Here is a 13991-nt window from a genome sequence, read left to right on the forward strand (position 1 = left end):
TTTTCTTGAGTATACATCTAGGGGTGGTTTATATATCAATTTGCAAATAAAAATTTATCAAAACCCTACAAAAAAAGAAACCGTAATTCTAAGAATTGAAGGATAAGAAATATATTAATATAATTTGCCATATTAACTCATCAAAGGAAAGAAACCGTATAATTATTTGAGTAGTTGCCAAAAGGATGTGACGTAATTCAACAATAATTCCTGATTTTCAAAACCCTTATAAAATAAGTGGTAACTCTCTCATGTTTTAAAAAATATGTGTGTGAAAATGGCAATATACAAATGTGAAGTACTAAAACAACTGCACCATGATTTTGAAGTACTTTATTAGGTACAGAGTAATATATACGTGTATAATATAATAAACAAATACTCATATATGTACCAGCTAGAATTAATAGTTTACATTGGTTTCAGGTCTTGTTTTATTTTAATCTCTCTTCCTTTGAAGCAGCTGATCCTGAAATTAGTGTGCATCTTTCCCGTCCCTGTTTATATACTTTTATTATATTGGTATGTGTTCATAAATAACAGAAGATATTGTGTATTTTCAAAATGGTATCATTGTATTTCTTTCTGAAACTTGTTTTTTTCACTCAGCATTACTGTTGACATTTATCCTTGTTGATAAATTGACGTTCATTTCTTTTGCTTATAGTACGCCATGATATTAATTTACCACAAATTATTTCTCCTATTTATGCACATCTGATTGTTTTTATTTTTCAATAATAAGTGCTGCAGTGGATATGTGGATATTTCTTATCCATTTTTCCTTTCCCACAGTTATTGTTAATTTTCTACATTATTCCCTGGACTATAATTTCTAGGTTCTAGGAAGTGCATGTTTTTAACTTGTCTATAGTTTGCTCACCAAAGTGCTTATCATTAACTTGCATTCTTGCTAGTAGTTTATGAAAGTACCACCCTTGTTTCACACACTTGTCAACATTGGGAGACTTCATTTTTGCCAATTTAATGTGTACAAATGGTTAAGCTTCATTTGCTATTTAACCATTTATATTTCATTTTCTGTGCATTGCTTGGTCATACATAGTCTTTGCCTGTTTTTCTGTTGGATTGTTTTTGATCTATCTGATTTGTAAGAGTTATATATCTTGGATACTAATCTTGCATCCACATAATTGGCATTTTTTGGTCTGGTGTCTGGCGTCTCTTAACCTTGTTTATGTGTCTATTATAATCATATAAAGGCTTTAATTTTAAGTCACATGATAAATCATTGTTTTTAACTCCATTGTTATTTTAAATTATTCTGAAAGTAGTAGGCAATAAAATGCCCGATTAGAAAATACAATGGAAGAAAATATCCCATTTATAATAGCAACCAAAAATCTATATGAAAATTTTAAAGAAGTGAGCAAGAGTTATTTGAAGAAAACTGTACATGTCTATTCAGAGATATATAAGAAGATTGAATAAATGATGAATCATAACATGTTCCTGGATATGACTTGCCCTGTTAGATGTTAAAACATTATAAAAATGTTTTAATTAATACACTGTGGTACTGGTATAGGAATAGATAAAACAATGAAATAGTATACAGTCCAGGTAAAAATTTAAGTATTTGTAGAATTTAATGTATGATAAAAGTGTTTCTTGGGACAGAATAACCATTTGGAAAATGTAAACCTAGACACTCCTTAAAGCCAAATAAATTCCAGATAGGTCAAAGATTTAAATGTATGAAAATGCAACTAGAGAAAGGATGCATATTTTTATAATTTTGGGGTGGAGAAGGCTTATGCCTCAAAACTTTGTTTTCAATAGGTTTTAGAGCAGTTTATGTTCACAGCAAAATTGACAAGTATAGAGTTTGAATACACACCCTGATTCCATATATCATAACACCCCCGTCCCCCAGTCAACAATCTGCACCAGAGTTGTATATGTGTTACAATTAATGAACCTTCATTGACACATGATAATCACCCAAAGCCCTTAGTTTACATTAGGGTTCACTCTCAGTATTGTACATTCTGTGTAATTTGGCAGTGTATAATGACATGTATCCACAACTAAAGTGTCATACAAAATAGTTTCATTGCCCTAAAAATCCTCTGTGAACTTCCTATGAATCCCTCTCTCCTACCAACCTCTTTTCATTGTCTCCATAGTTTTGCCTTTTACAGAATGTCATACCATTGTAATAATACAGTGTGGAGCTTTTTCTTAGATTGGCTTCTTTCACTTAGCAATATGCATTTGAAGTACTTCCATGTCTTTTCATGGCTTGATAGCTCATTTCTTTTAGCACTGAATAATATTCCATTTTCTTTATATACCACAGTTTATTTTTCCATTCACCTACTGAAGGACATCTTGATTGCTTCCAAGTTTTGGAAACTGAAAAAAGCTGCTATACACATCACTATGCAGATTTTGTTTGGATATAAGTTTTCAACTCATTTGTGAAAATACCAAGAAGTGTGATTGATGAATGATATGGTAGGAGTATGTTTAGTTCTATAAGAAACTGCCAAACTGTCTTTCACAGTAGTTGTAACATTTCACATTCCCACCAACAATGAATGAGAAAAACTCAGAAACTTTTAACCACGTATTTCAAATTCTGAATGGCAAAAAGAGATAAATTGCAAAAATTAAACTATGAACTCAGTTTGAATATTATGAACAGACTAAGAAAAACTTCTAGGAATACATAAGACTAAAGCTAAATTAAATTAAGGAAGAAAGAATACCACACATATACACACAAATTGGCAAAGTATGCATTTAGACAATTCTAAAAGAAAATACAAACTATATTCCAGTTATCTGAGTTTGATACGATTGATAAGGAACATGATAAAGAAGTTTCTTGGTAAAGTGTGATTCATAAATGGCTAATAAATATGAAACAATTTCGAGGGTGGTAAAAGAACAAGAATATCATTTGTGTGAAGGCTACTTTGGTCTTTGATTTAGGTATTATTGAAGATTTTGCACTCACATACCCTTCACTGTATTTCAGCTTTGTTTTTAATAGCAAAGAACCATATGCCCTCCCTCCAGGAGGAGATAGGTTAAGTAAATTGTGGCATATACTTCAATGACTGTCAAAAGTGGCCATAAATGATGATGTAATTAGCATGGAAAGATATTGGGTGAGAAGAGCAGGTTCCAGACAGCAAGTATTTATGTAAAATTGTAAATATAAACACAGATGTTTCCAAAATCTTAATGATGATTAATCTCTAGTAGTGGGATTTGGGTATATTTTCTTTCAATGAACACTTTTTGTTTCAACCAAAATAATAATGCTGTTTGCAGAAACAAAGAAAATCACGTATAATTTAACACGTAGGGAAATCATCACTATCAGTTTTATTTTGTACATGACTTTTTTGTTTATGTCTTTAAAATTGGACTCATGCTATGCAGAAGTTTTATATCTTGTTTTTTTCTATGTAAGATTAGGTGGTAAGCATTTTTTCAATTGTGTGGTCTTGTTGTTTTTCTTATGAACTATTCAGACACACAGAAAAGTTATATGGAGTTGGATGCAGTGGCTCACGCCTGTAATCCCAGCACTTTGGGAGGTTGAGGTAGGAGGATTGCTTGAAGCCAGGTGTTCAAGGCCAATCTAGGCAACATAGCAAGATCCCTGTCTCTACAAAAAGTTTTTTAAAAACAGCTGTGTGTGGTGGCATGCACCTATAGTCCTAACTATTTGGGAGGCTGAGGCAGGACAATTGCTTGAGCTCAGGATTTGGAGGTTGCAGTGAGCTATGGTTGTGCCACTGCACTCCAGCCTGGACAACAGAGCAAGACACTGTCTCTAAAATAAAAAATAAAAAAAAGGCCAGGCATGGTGGCTCACGCCTGTAATCCTAGCACTCTGGGAGGCCGAGGCGGGTGGATTGCTCAAGGTCAGGAGTTCGAGACCACCCTGAGCAAGAGCGAGACCCCAGCTCTACTAAAAAAAATAGAAAAGATTATCTGGACAGCTAAAAATATACATACAGAAAAAAAATTAGCCGGGCATGGTGGCGCATGCCTGTAGTCCCAGCTACTCGGGAGGCTGAGGCAGAAGGATTGCTTAAGCCCAGGAGTTTGAGGTTGCTGTGAGCTAGGCTGATGCCACGGCACTCTAGCCTGGGCAACAGAGTGAGACTCTGTTTCAAAATAAATAAATAAATAAAAATAAATTAAAAAATTATAAAAAGAAAGGAAATGTTTATGGGAAATAGTAACATGATAATCAGCATATCCACTATGCAGCTCTAATAAATCTTAACATTTTGCCATACTGATTTTGGATGTTTTCATAATTCTTTACTATTTAAAATATATATTTAAGTCCCCAAGTACTCTTCCCAATCTTAATCCCATCTTCTTCCCCCAGAGTTATTCATTTTTTTCAACATTTAAAAATCTTAGAGATTAAGATATATTTTAATGTGACTTTAACACTTTAAATGCATTAAAGGAATTACTATGTAGAGATCCTTTTAAATCATTGCAAATAATTGCCCATTGATTTTCTTTTCTGCAGCAGTAGGCCTGTCTGATACAACCCTGGGTAGAAACAAAAAGAATTAGAAGGCAAAGGACCCACCGTTATACCATCTACATGGTTTCTTATGACTCTTTAAAAGTTTATCTTGTATAATTTAAGAAAATAAGGAGGATATTACGTCTAAATGGATATGTAGTTATTTCTGTTCAAGTTATTTAATAAAAGCATTGTTTCAGTGGAATTAAAGACTTGAATCCTGGCAAATGTCATTTTTAGATATTTCTAGAATAAAAATGGTAATTTTTATGATAATCAGAAGAATTATTAAAAAAGAACTTAGAAATGTACAATTTGTATGGCATAGTAGTATATGCTTTTGAGTCAAGATACATGTATTTATTTTTCATAGGACATCAAAGGACTCAGCAAAAAAAGAAAGATGTATCCTGAAGATAAACCTTTATCATCTGAGTCCTTATCAGAATCAGATTATATTGAGGAGGTAAGTATATGACCAAATCCACTCAGGGGTGGGGAACCTGCAGCCTCAAGTCTACATGTGGCCCTCCAGATCCCTGAGTGCGGTTCCTCAACCAAATGCAAACTTCACAGAACAAATCCTGGCTTTGTTCTGTAAAATTTGGATTTAATCAAAAGGCCACGTTCAAGGATCCAGAAGACCACATGTGTATAAAAAGAAAACTTCATAAATATTTGATTTACTCACTTTTCTAGTATGATAAAATGAAAGTTGTTTCAGAATTTCAGAATAAATCTTATATTTTTCCAGAAGATAATTATGACTTTTATTTTGATAATTAACCATATTTCCACATACCTCTCCAATCTGAAATACTCTTCTGATAATTTCTTTTTATTGTACTGTCATACTGATTACATGAAAGAGGCTGTATAATGTATAGTGTATTGAAATCCAGCATTCCCTTACATGGTTAAAATAGAACATTGCACATACTATCTGAATTTAGTTGATATTATTCTTGTTACTGTTTGGTTTTGTTTGAGTGACTGTTGGAGGAGTAGAAAGGTGATAAGGTAGAAAAGAAAGGTTGGCAGGACCTCAGTTTTTCCTGTCTATAAAATGAGAAAGGAGAATCAGGTCATCTTTATAGTCTTTTTGAGCTCTAACAGTCCCTATCTTAGATTTTGTACTCTACTGAAATTAAAATTCATTCTTAGTTAATTTCAGTAGTGTAAGTTATCATCTTTACAGTATTTCTCTGTTGGCCTTGGTTTCCTCATCTGTAAAATAGGAACCTATCATATTACTTTATTATGAGAACTAGATGAGACAATAAATTATGAAAGGTGTTACATCATATCTGGGACAGAGTAAATAGTGGATAAAGTTTGCATAATTCTGGGTGTTACAGTAAAACTTAACCCAAGATTGCCCTTGAATCACCGATTTTTAAAGCTTCAGCTTTCTTTAGAGATCAACATAGTCAACCCCGAACAGTGTAATCTAAAAAAGTTGAAGGCTTGCCCGTGGTTACAAGGGGTGGTAGCAGATGGCCACAAGAGCTGGTTTTCCTGATTTTTGTCCCCTTTTAGTGTTGGTCTCCTCTTACATCAGCCCTGCCCAGCTCTATCCCTGTCTACTCTATTCCTCATCTCCCCACTGTCTGAGTCCTGCCTTTTTGTTCATGCCTGTCTGATTTCTGATTTCATCTTAGGGGCGTCTGCAACAGTGGCCCTCAGTCCTGTCAGACCTGTTGCCCCCATTTATAGCAATACTTTGTAATGCCCCCCTGAAATGAAATCTGTAGCTAATACAGACTATCTACACAAATTTTTATATTACTATCCCCTAACAGAAATATGAAGAAGAAATAAAAGTAAATGATAATGTGTAATTTTATGAAATTATATCTCAATATGTAAATGCTTAAGTGTTGTAACCCCAGAAGACATACTATCTTAAGACAAGAAAAAATGCAGGCGGTGATAGGTGCATTGCATATACCCTTCAAAAACCATACAAAGGCATTGCCATCAATGACATTTTTCAGAATGGTAGACAAGATTTAGTAAAGCTATAAATGAAATAAAATACAATCTTCCCTCTATTTATATAATATTTGCACTTCTGGGACATGCATTACATCTTAAAATCCTGTACAAAATACTTTGTTTATATTTACAATAAATGTACTTCCTGTATTATAAACAGATTCATTACTTTAACATTTAGCGGGCTATTCAAAAGTCACATAGGATGTACAGGGCTGTCCTGGATGTTGCATGACAGCATCCATTGTCTCTGCCTGGCTAAATACGAATGCAGCACAGCTGTTGTCACCCCCAGTCATTGTAATGACAAGAATAACAATTTGAATAATTTTCTAAGTGCTCTCTAAAGAGGAAGGCTGGTTTCCCTATTGAAAGCTAATAGTCTCTAATGCTTTTATGTTCTATTCCTGTAGTCCTTATCCTTCCTTATTTTATTAATTACATTTTTATGTATTCATATCAGGTATTTATATGTAGTCACTAAGCAGTCAAACCACATAATTCATCATTTAGCCAACTTTTATACTCCAGTATTGTGCTATATTAATTATGTTTGCTATATGATAACAAGTTTAATATAAAATATCTTACATTTGGACTTAATGTGTAATATACATGAGGCTTAGCAACTTTCAATTTAATTTAAATCCACTGTACAACACTTAAAAAGATTGGAATAAAATATAAATGAGGTGATAATTGTTACTTAAGAGGATTCTAAGTAACAATTGGTTTATACTGAGTACACTATATGTATAGCTACCATTTGTTGAGCACCATAGAGTAAGAGAAATACCTACTACTATATTCCAGGCCCTTCCCCTTGAAGGGTGGATATTGTATCTCCATTTTACAGATGATGAAAGTGAGGTAGGATTCAGACCTTGGTCTGTCTTATTTCAGAGCTTATGTTTTTGGGTGTTTTTTTTTTTCCTACTGTACCACGCTGGGGGTTTTTTTAGATGCAGAAAAGAAATATAAGAGAAGCCATCTAAAGATTTAAAATCTTAATTTTCTTTCCTTTATAGGATTTTTATTGAAACCTTGTTGAAATGTCTTTTAATTGTCAAAATGTTTTTTACATATAAATTTTGAAGATGCAGAATATGTTAGAGAATGGAAGAAAAATGCTTGAGTATAAATTACATGTTTATCTTCTCCACAAAATTCAAACTTTTTAGATACGAGCAAAAAAGAAGAAAAGCAGTGAAGAACAAGAAAAAGCAACAGCAAGTATCTCATTATTTTTATGTGACAACAGTATAGCTGTTTTGGTTTAGTATAAAATGGGTCATGGTAAAGCATGATTGGATTTACTGGGACCAAACAAATATTTATTAGGAAAGTTATAGTATTCAGCAGCTTTACTTAATAGGTAGAAGAAAGTCTAATTGGCTCAAGAAAAAGGAAGAAATACCCTGGTAGCAAACATTTCCTGTTTCCATTTCAGTATTTTACTGTTAGAAGTATAAGCTTAAACTTCTGTTTGGCTTTCATAAGCGATAATATGAAATATGAGATTAAAGTATGGTGATTTCCTCAGTTTTTGATAGGATTTACTTCTAGATCTGCCAAACCTGGTAATACCAGAAAAGGCCTCCCTAAACATTAGCTGCAATGAAAAATAAGTGGGAATGTGACAACATAAATGAAGATGATTCTTCTGATAGTTTTTAAAGCCAACTCTGCTGTTATGCAAATTCAGAAGTAGGAAAGAAGAAGGAAGAAGAGAATTAAGGAAAATGGAAGTAATATCCAAATGAGAAGCAGACCAACTAAAACAAAATAGTTAACAGAGATTATCAAAGAGTAATGCAGACCATATCAGCAAAGTAATTTAGGGACCCTCAGTACAAGTGTGGGCTGTGGCTTTGAAGGCATTTTCGTAGGAGGAGGTGAAAGGAAATGAGAACAGCACCATAGTTTGGAGTAACTCCTTCCCAGAATTTCCTAGCTCTTAAAATGAGGGACCTTCTCTGATAAGAAGGTTCATCTGGTAATGTATGATTCAGAAATAACATTTTATGTGCAAGACCAAAGTAACAAATAAGAGAGACTTTTTTTCTGAATGGGGAAGTAATTTGGGTGGAGACAGCTTTGGTTTATGGTTCAGATTAATTAATTTAGACACCAAATTAGTATTTGCATTCCCTCACTGTTTCATTCTTTTGGCTAGTATGTATTTATTCAGCATCTCTATGCAGGCTCTGTTCTAGGTCTTAGAGATGTATTACAAAATAGAGAAGAGTGTGCTATGTCAAAGAGTGACTGTGGTGGAGGGGGCTAGAAAAAACCTCTCTGGGGAAGTAAAATTAAGCTGAAATCTGATTTACAAGAAGGAGGCAACCACGTGGAGATCAAAGGAAAGAATATCCAAGGGAAAGAGAAGAGCTAAGGCCTTTAGTGGGACTTAGTGTGATATGTTGAGGAACTGAGCGAAGGTAAGTGTGGCCTATGTCTGGCAGGTAAAGAGGAGTAGCACATGATTAGGGTGGGAAGCAGGCAAAGGCCCTATCACATGGCAGAGCGTTTGAGTTTTAATCTGAATGTTGTGAAAAGCGATTTTGAGGGTTTTTTTTTTAAAAGGTGACCTAAATATTTTACGTTTTTAAAATGCTTTGGCCGGGGGAGATGAGTGAACATGAATGAGGAATGATGTTTTTACTACAGTGGTAGTAATTGAGTTGAACTGGCATGGAAGGATTTGAGATATGTTTTGGACTTAAACGGTAGGACTTGCTTGGTGCTTTGGATGTAGAGTGGAGTTAAAGCAAAGAGTAGAATCAAAGATAGCTGAGATTCTCTGACTTAAGCAAGATGACAAATTAGTGGTGCCATTTATACTAAGATGGTTAAGAGAATTTGGAGAGAAAAATAAAGCAGTTTGTTATATAACTTTAGAAAGCCTACTTACTAAACATTCAGGTAGAGCTGTTAAGGAGGCACTTACAGTCCTGAGGTCAAAGAACAGGACTGGATATAAAGATGTGGGCATCATCGGTGTTTAAGTGGAATTCAAAATGTGTGACTGGGAGTGCACGTGGCAGAGCAGGGCAGAAAGCCTGGAAAGGTCAAGCAGAGGAAGAAGAGCCAGCAAAGGAAATGAAAGAGGTCTTTGTGATAGAAGAAAACCAGCAGAATAAGGTGTCGTGGAAGCTAAGAAGAAAAATATTTTAAGAAGAGAGTGTTCAGCTGTCCTTTTATGAAAATGTAGCCTATACCCACAACTTAGTTTTAAAAGCCAAAATTATAAGATTTTGAACTTTCTGTAAAATTCCCTATGTATTAAGCATGTACTGAAAAAAGAATGATGAAAGCTGAGTGCCATAAAGCAGTAGAGGTGTTTGAGAGAGAGGAGAGGTTGTAGATAGTCTTAACAGACAGGTGGCTCTGCTGTTACCACCTTATATGTCTCATCTCCTTTCTTGCTTTTCATCTTCTTCTCCTGAATATCAACACCGGCAGTTCTCATTTCAAACCACTTTTCCAAGTGTCTGATTCTAAAAGTTCTGCCTTCTATAGCAGAAGCAGTCATAAGAGTCAGAGTTCAACAGGTCCCTTTTATCCACTCATAGTTTAACTAGTTTTACTATCCTTCAACGGTATTTTCCTCTAAAAATCAAGCATCTGTTTCACTTAGCAAAACAGACTTTTCAACTATACGTCCATATTTTATACTAATTAGTTGATGTTAATTTGATAATTAAAGTAATGCTGTCAGTCTGAGCAGTACACAATATCTGTGTTTCTGTTTACTTAAAAATAGTAGATTTATGGGCAACATAGCGAGACTCCATCTCTTAAAAAATAGATTTCATATTTCTGTTCTCTCTGAAAACTGTCATTTTATAAAAACAATTATATTTTGCTATAGTTACTCCTTTACAGTAACTGCAATTACTTTACCTTTAGAAATAATACAACAAAATAGAGCAATTGGTAGCATGATTCAATTGAATTTATTTTCTGCAGGAAATTTTGTTAGAAGCTATGATATCATGCTAATGAGTTTTCCCCTATCTTTTTGAAAATTAGCAAGAACTCTTAGTCCTCATATGATACTGGTTTTGAGACTTTTTTGAGAAATGTTTTGAGTGGTTTACTTGGTTGTGTGGATTGTTTGAAATAGCTATGTAGGAGCTTACAAGTACCATGGTAAAGATATTTTAATTTGCATATTTTCATGTAGTAATGTCTAACATAGAATTGTCTTTACAGGAAAAAACAAAAAAGAAAAAGAAACATAAGAAACACAGTAAGAAGAAGAAAAAGAAGGCTGCTAGTTCAAGTCCTGATTCGCCATAACATTAAGAAAAAAATCAGGATTCCCTTATAAAAGAAAGTGCAATGTCTAAGGAAATTTCAACTGTGAAAACTACAACATATTTACTAAAATGCATGAGTTTTCTTGGTTTTAGAATTATTCCTGGACTATTCAGTAGCCACTCAGATTCTGCTGTGTGAAAGGGCCATAATTACTGCCTGTTGCTTGAACATCTATTTTTTTCTCTTCCAGTGCTTGATAACTCTGGAAGATAATATACTGCAGTTGTACTAGTGGTTAAGATATTTGGGAATAAAATTAATATTTTTGACTAGAAATGTCTAATGAGAAATCAACAGAAATTGAATCTGGGTACATCTTTAAGATGTAATCAGAAATGACCAGATAACTCTAGTTAAAATTTTTAAAGTAGGGATTACATTGATATTTCAAAATCCTTACTCTGTAGATAAGTGTATTTTAATTTTTTCCCCTTATATACTTTTTATTTACCTAGGGAAGGAGCTTTGGGGGGTGGGAGTGGTTTGCTATCTCTTTAGCTAGCAGAATAGCGTGCCTTTGATCCTCACACATCTTATGTTTGTGGACACAGTAGCCATGTTTTATGGGGAGGTCAGAGTTGGGTACCAGCAGTCTTGCCCTTTACTGGGCTTAGTGACATCCTTGGAGTCTGTTGTTTGCTGCTTTGAGTGAATCAGAGAAACAGCCCTTTGCAGCATGAAAAAGCCCCAGAAGCTCTGGGATTTACCTCCACTTCAATAATACTGAATATTTTTCATCATTAGAATGTGTTATGTCATTTGAATTAATTTTGATTATACTTTGGCTTTGGAGAGGAATTGTTTCAAATAGACACTGGTACTTTTTGAACTTGATAGCTAAAGATTCTAAAATGCATGTTTTATACTGTTAAGTTTTAACCAGTCAGGAAAATTTTATGTAACTGGTGATAGTTTTTTTTTTTTTTTTTTTTTTTTGTATGAATTTTGTTTAGGCTGCAATGTTTAGCTTTTGTTAACTCCTTACTTTACTGTTTTAAGTTCATTGCTATGTTTAACAGCATACTTGCCAAGATATTTAGCATGTAAAAAGCAGGGTTTTGATTTTTTTTTTTTTTTTTTTTTTTTTAAACAGCTTCATATTGAAGCTGAGACTTACCATAAACAAGTTGAGTGGCAGGCCTGGTATGCTGTGTCTTGTTATATAAAGCTGTTGCCAGAATCTTAGTAAATATAATGTTTTAAACATTTGTTGTCTTTGTATATTAATAACTAATTATAACAAGTTAAATTTAAGTGAGAGTTACATTATTGCTCTTCCTATGTCATATTTTACTAAGATTTTGTGCCTCATATCTCCTGCTGAGTTGTTTACTAGGAATGTTAAAAGGAATTGATAAATCATTTTTGTTTTACAATTTTATATAATCAGGTAACACGAAATATAATTTGATGTACAATTTTGCCTGTTACAGAGGGTGTGCTAATTGTAGTGGTATGTATGCACAGAACATGTTGGCATGACAACAGGCTGAATAAATAGCTATTTTACTTAAAAATAGCTGTGTTCTTATCAGCTCCCTGTGAGTTGCAAGTAAAGTTATAAAGATAAGAAACACTCCTGGGTGTTAAATAGTAGACAGATAAGACATATCCCTAAGAGTTTAGCTGTAAAGAGAACATATTTCTTGGTATGTTTCTTTCAATTGTTTGCTTAAAGCTACATACTATTTCCTAATGAAAGATATGTGTATGCTCTTGAGTACACAGAAAATTTGCAGGGCATTTTGTATCCAAAGAAAGTTTCTCAGAATTATTGTTCACGAAAATGCTGAAAGATAAGTTTTTCAGGTATTTTTTGATCAGTCTTGCTATGAACACAGAAGTGTAGCTTTACAGACTAGTCTAGTATGTGACGATTATATCCCATGAGAAAGCAACTGTTCATTTTTTTTAGACTAAAGAAAGGCGTGATTTGGCAAAAAATTGTATTCTTTCCTGACTGTGTTGACTATCTGGGCAACACCTTTTTCATTATTCCTCTGATGGCAGCCTTAACAGTCTTCTAATGAGATATGGAAAGAAAATTTGACAGGGTAATATTATCAATTATGTTAATTCCAAAATAATTACAGTGTGTAAGTTAATAACATCTCTTCCTCCCTCCACCAAACCACCCTTTTTCTTGAACAACTCTATACCAATTTTATAAACACAAAGCATGTTATTTGGATAATGGTGCTGGGATAACTGCTAGAAATTGATGAGTTGTCTGGATAGAAAAATTGGCTTTATACCAGTGCTACCTTTGTGGTTGTTTTGGATTCCTTTGGTTGCCCTTCGTATATTTCGATGTTTTAAGTACCATAAGAGTGTCCTGACTTTATTTTAACTAAGATACAGGTTTGTATTCCTTCATTCAAGATGTTCTCAAAACCTGTTGTTTAATTTTCTGGCATTTTATGGGGAACCATAGACTAGCCTCAGGGAAACCAAGTGAGAACAGCTATTCACCCTTAAGTGACTGGGTACATGCTTTAAAAAAAAAATTGCCCCCTTTTTTTTTTTTAACTTAAAATATATGAACACTCATCTGATATTTCTTTAAGAAAAGTTTAGGGGAAAGCTTTTTTTTTCTTTTCAATTGTATTTGCCTTATTTTTATATTTTATTAAACATTTAGTAAGAATATCATATCCTAAATTCTAGAAATTATTTTAGTACCCTTTGTTGCCAGCAGACAGACTAGAAAATGATTTCTCTGCTGTGATATAGCAATAGACAAGAGTTAGAACAGTTGACATTTGGGCCAGCTTTGACATAGTCACATCATGTTTTGCTTCCAGTCAGGTCTAAGTTGGAGGGGTAAAAGTGGGTAAGGTCCCAGATTGAAGCCTCTTTTTGGATATCATGAAAATGTTCTTGGTTAGAGTGTATAAGAGATTATAACATTTGAGGGAGCTGTTTATAGCCTGGGAAATTATTTCAATTCAAAGAATAAAGTCTTTATAATCTTATTTGGTCATTATGTATTTGAATGTTTTTACCTGTAGAATTTGTGCTGACTGAATATAAATGGCAATAATATCAGACACCACTTTAAGTGGTATGTAGCCCCAGAGAAAAGATAAATATTGGAATTGCTATAATGTTTCAGATCACAGTAACCTTATGAGAT

General features: G+C 33.6%; 1 protein-coding gene across 1 annotated transcript in view; it reads left to right on the forward strand.

Annotated features, from left to right (window-relative positions):
- The window catches only part of FAM133B (family with sequence similarity 133 member B), a 28574-nt gene extending 16811 nt beyond the window's left edge, over positions 1-11763 (forward strand). The window contains exons 9-11 of the mRNA XM_069462073.1: positions 4905-4997; positions 7711-7758; positions 10748-11763. Coding sequence (XP_069318174.1) covers positions 4905-4997; positions 7711-7758; positions 10748-10834 — 228 coding nt within the window. The 3' untranslated portion in view covers positions 10835-11763. The remainder of the gene's footprint in view (positions 1-4904; positions 4998-7710; positions 7759-10747) is intronic.
- Positions 11764-13991: the final 2228 nt, after the last annotated feature.

Source organism: Eulemur rufifrons, chromosome 29 (genome assembly GCF_041146395.1).
Source record: "Eulemur rufifrons isolate Redbay chromosome 29, OSU_ERuf_1, whole genome shotgun sequence".
Taxonomy (NCBI): domain Eukaryota; kingdom Metazoa; phylum Chordata; class Mammalia; order Primates; family Lemuridae; genus Eulemur; species Eulemur rufifrons.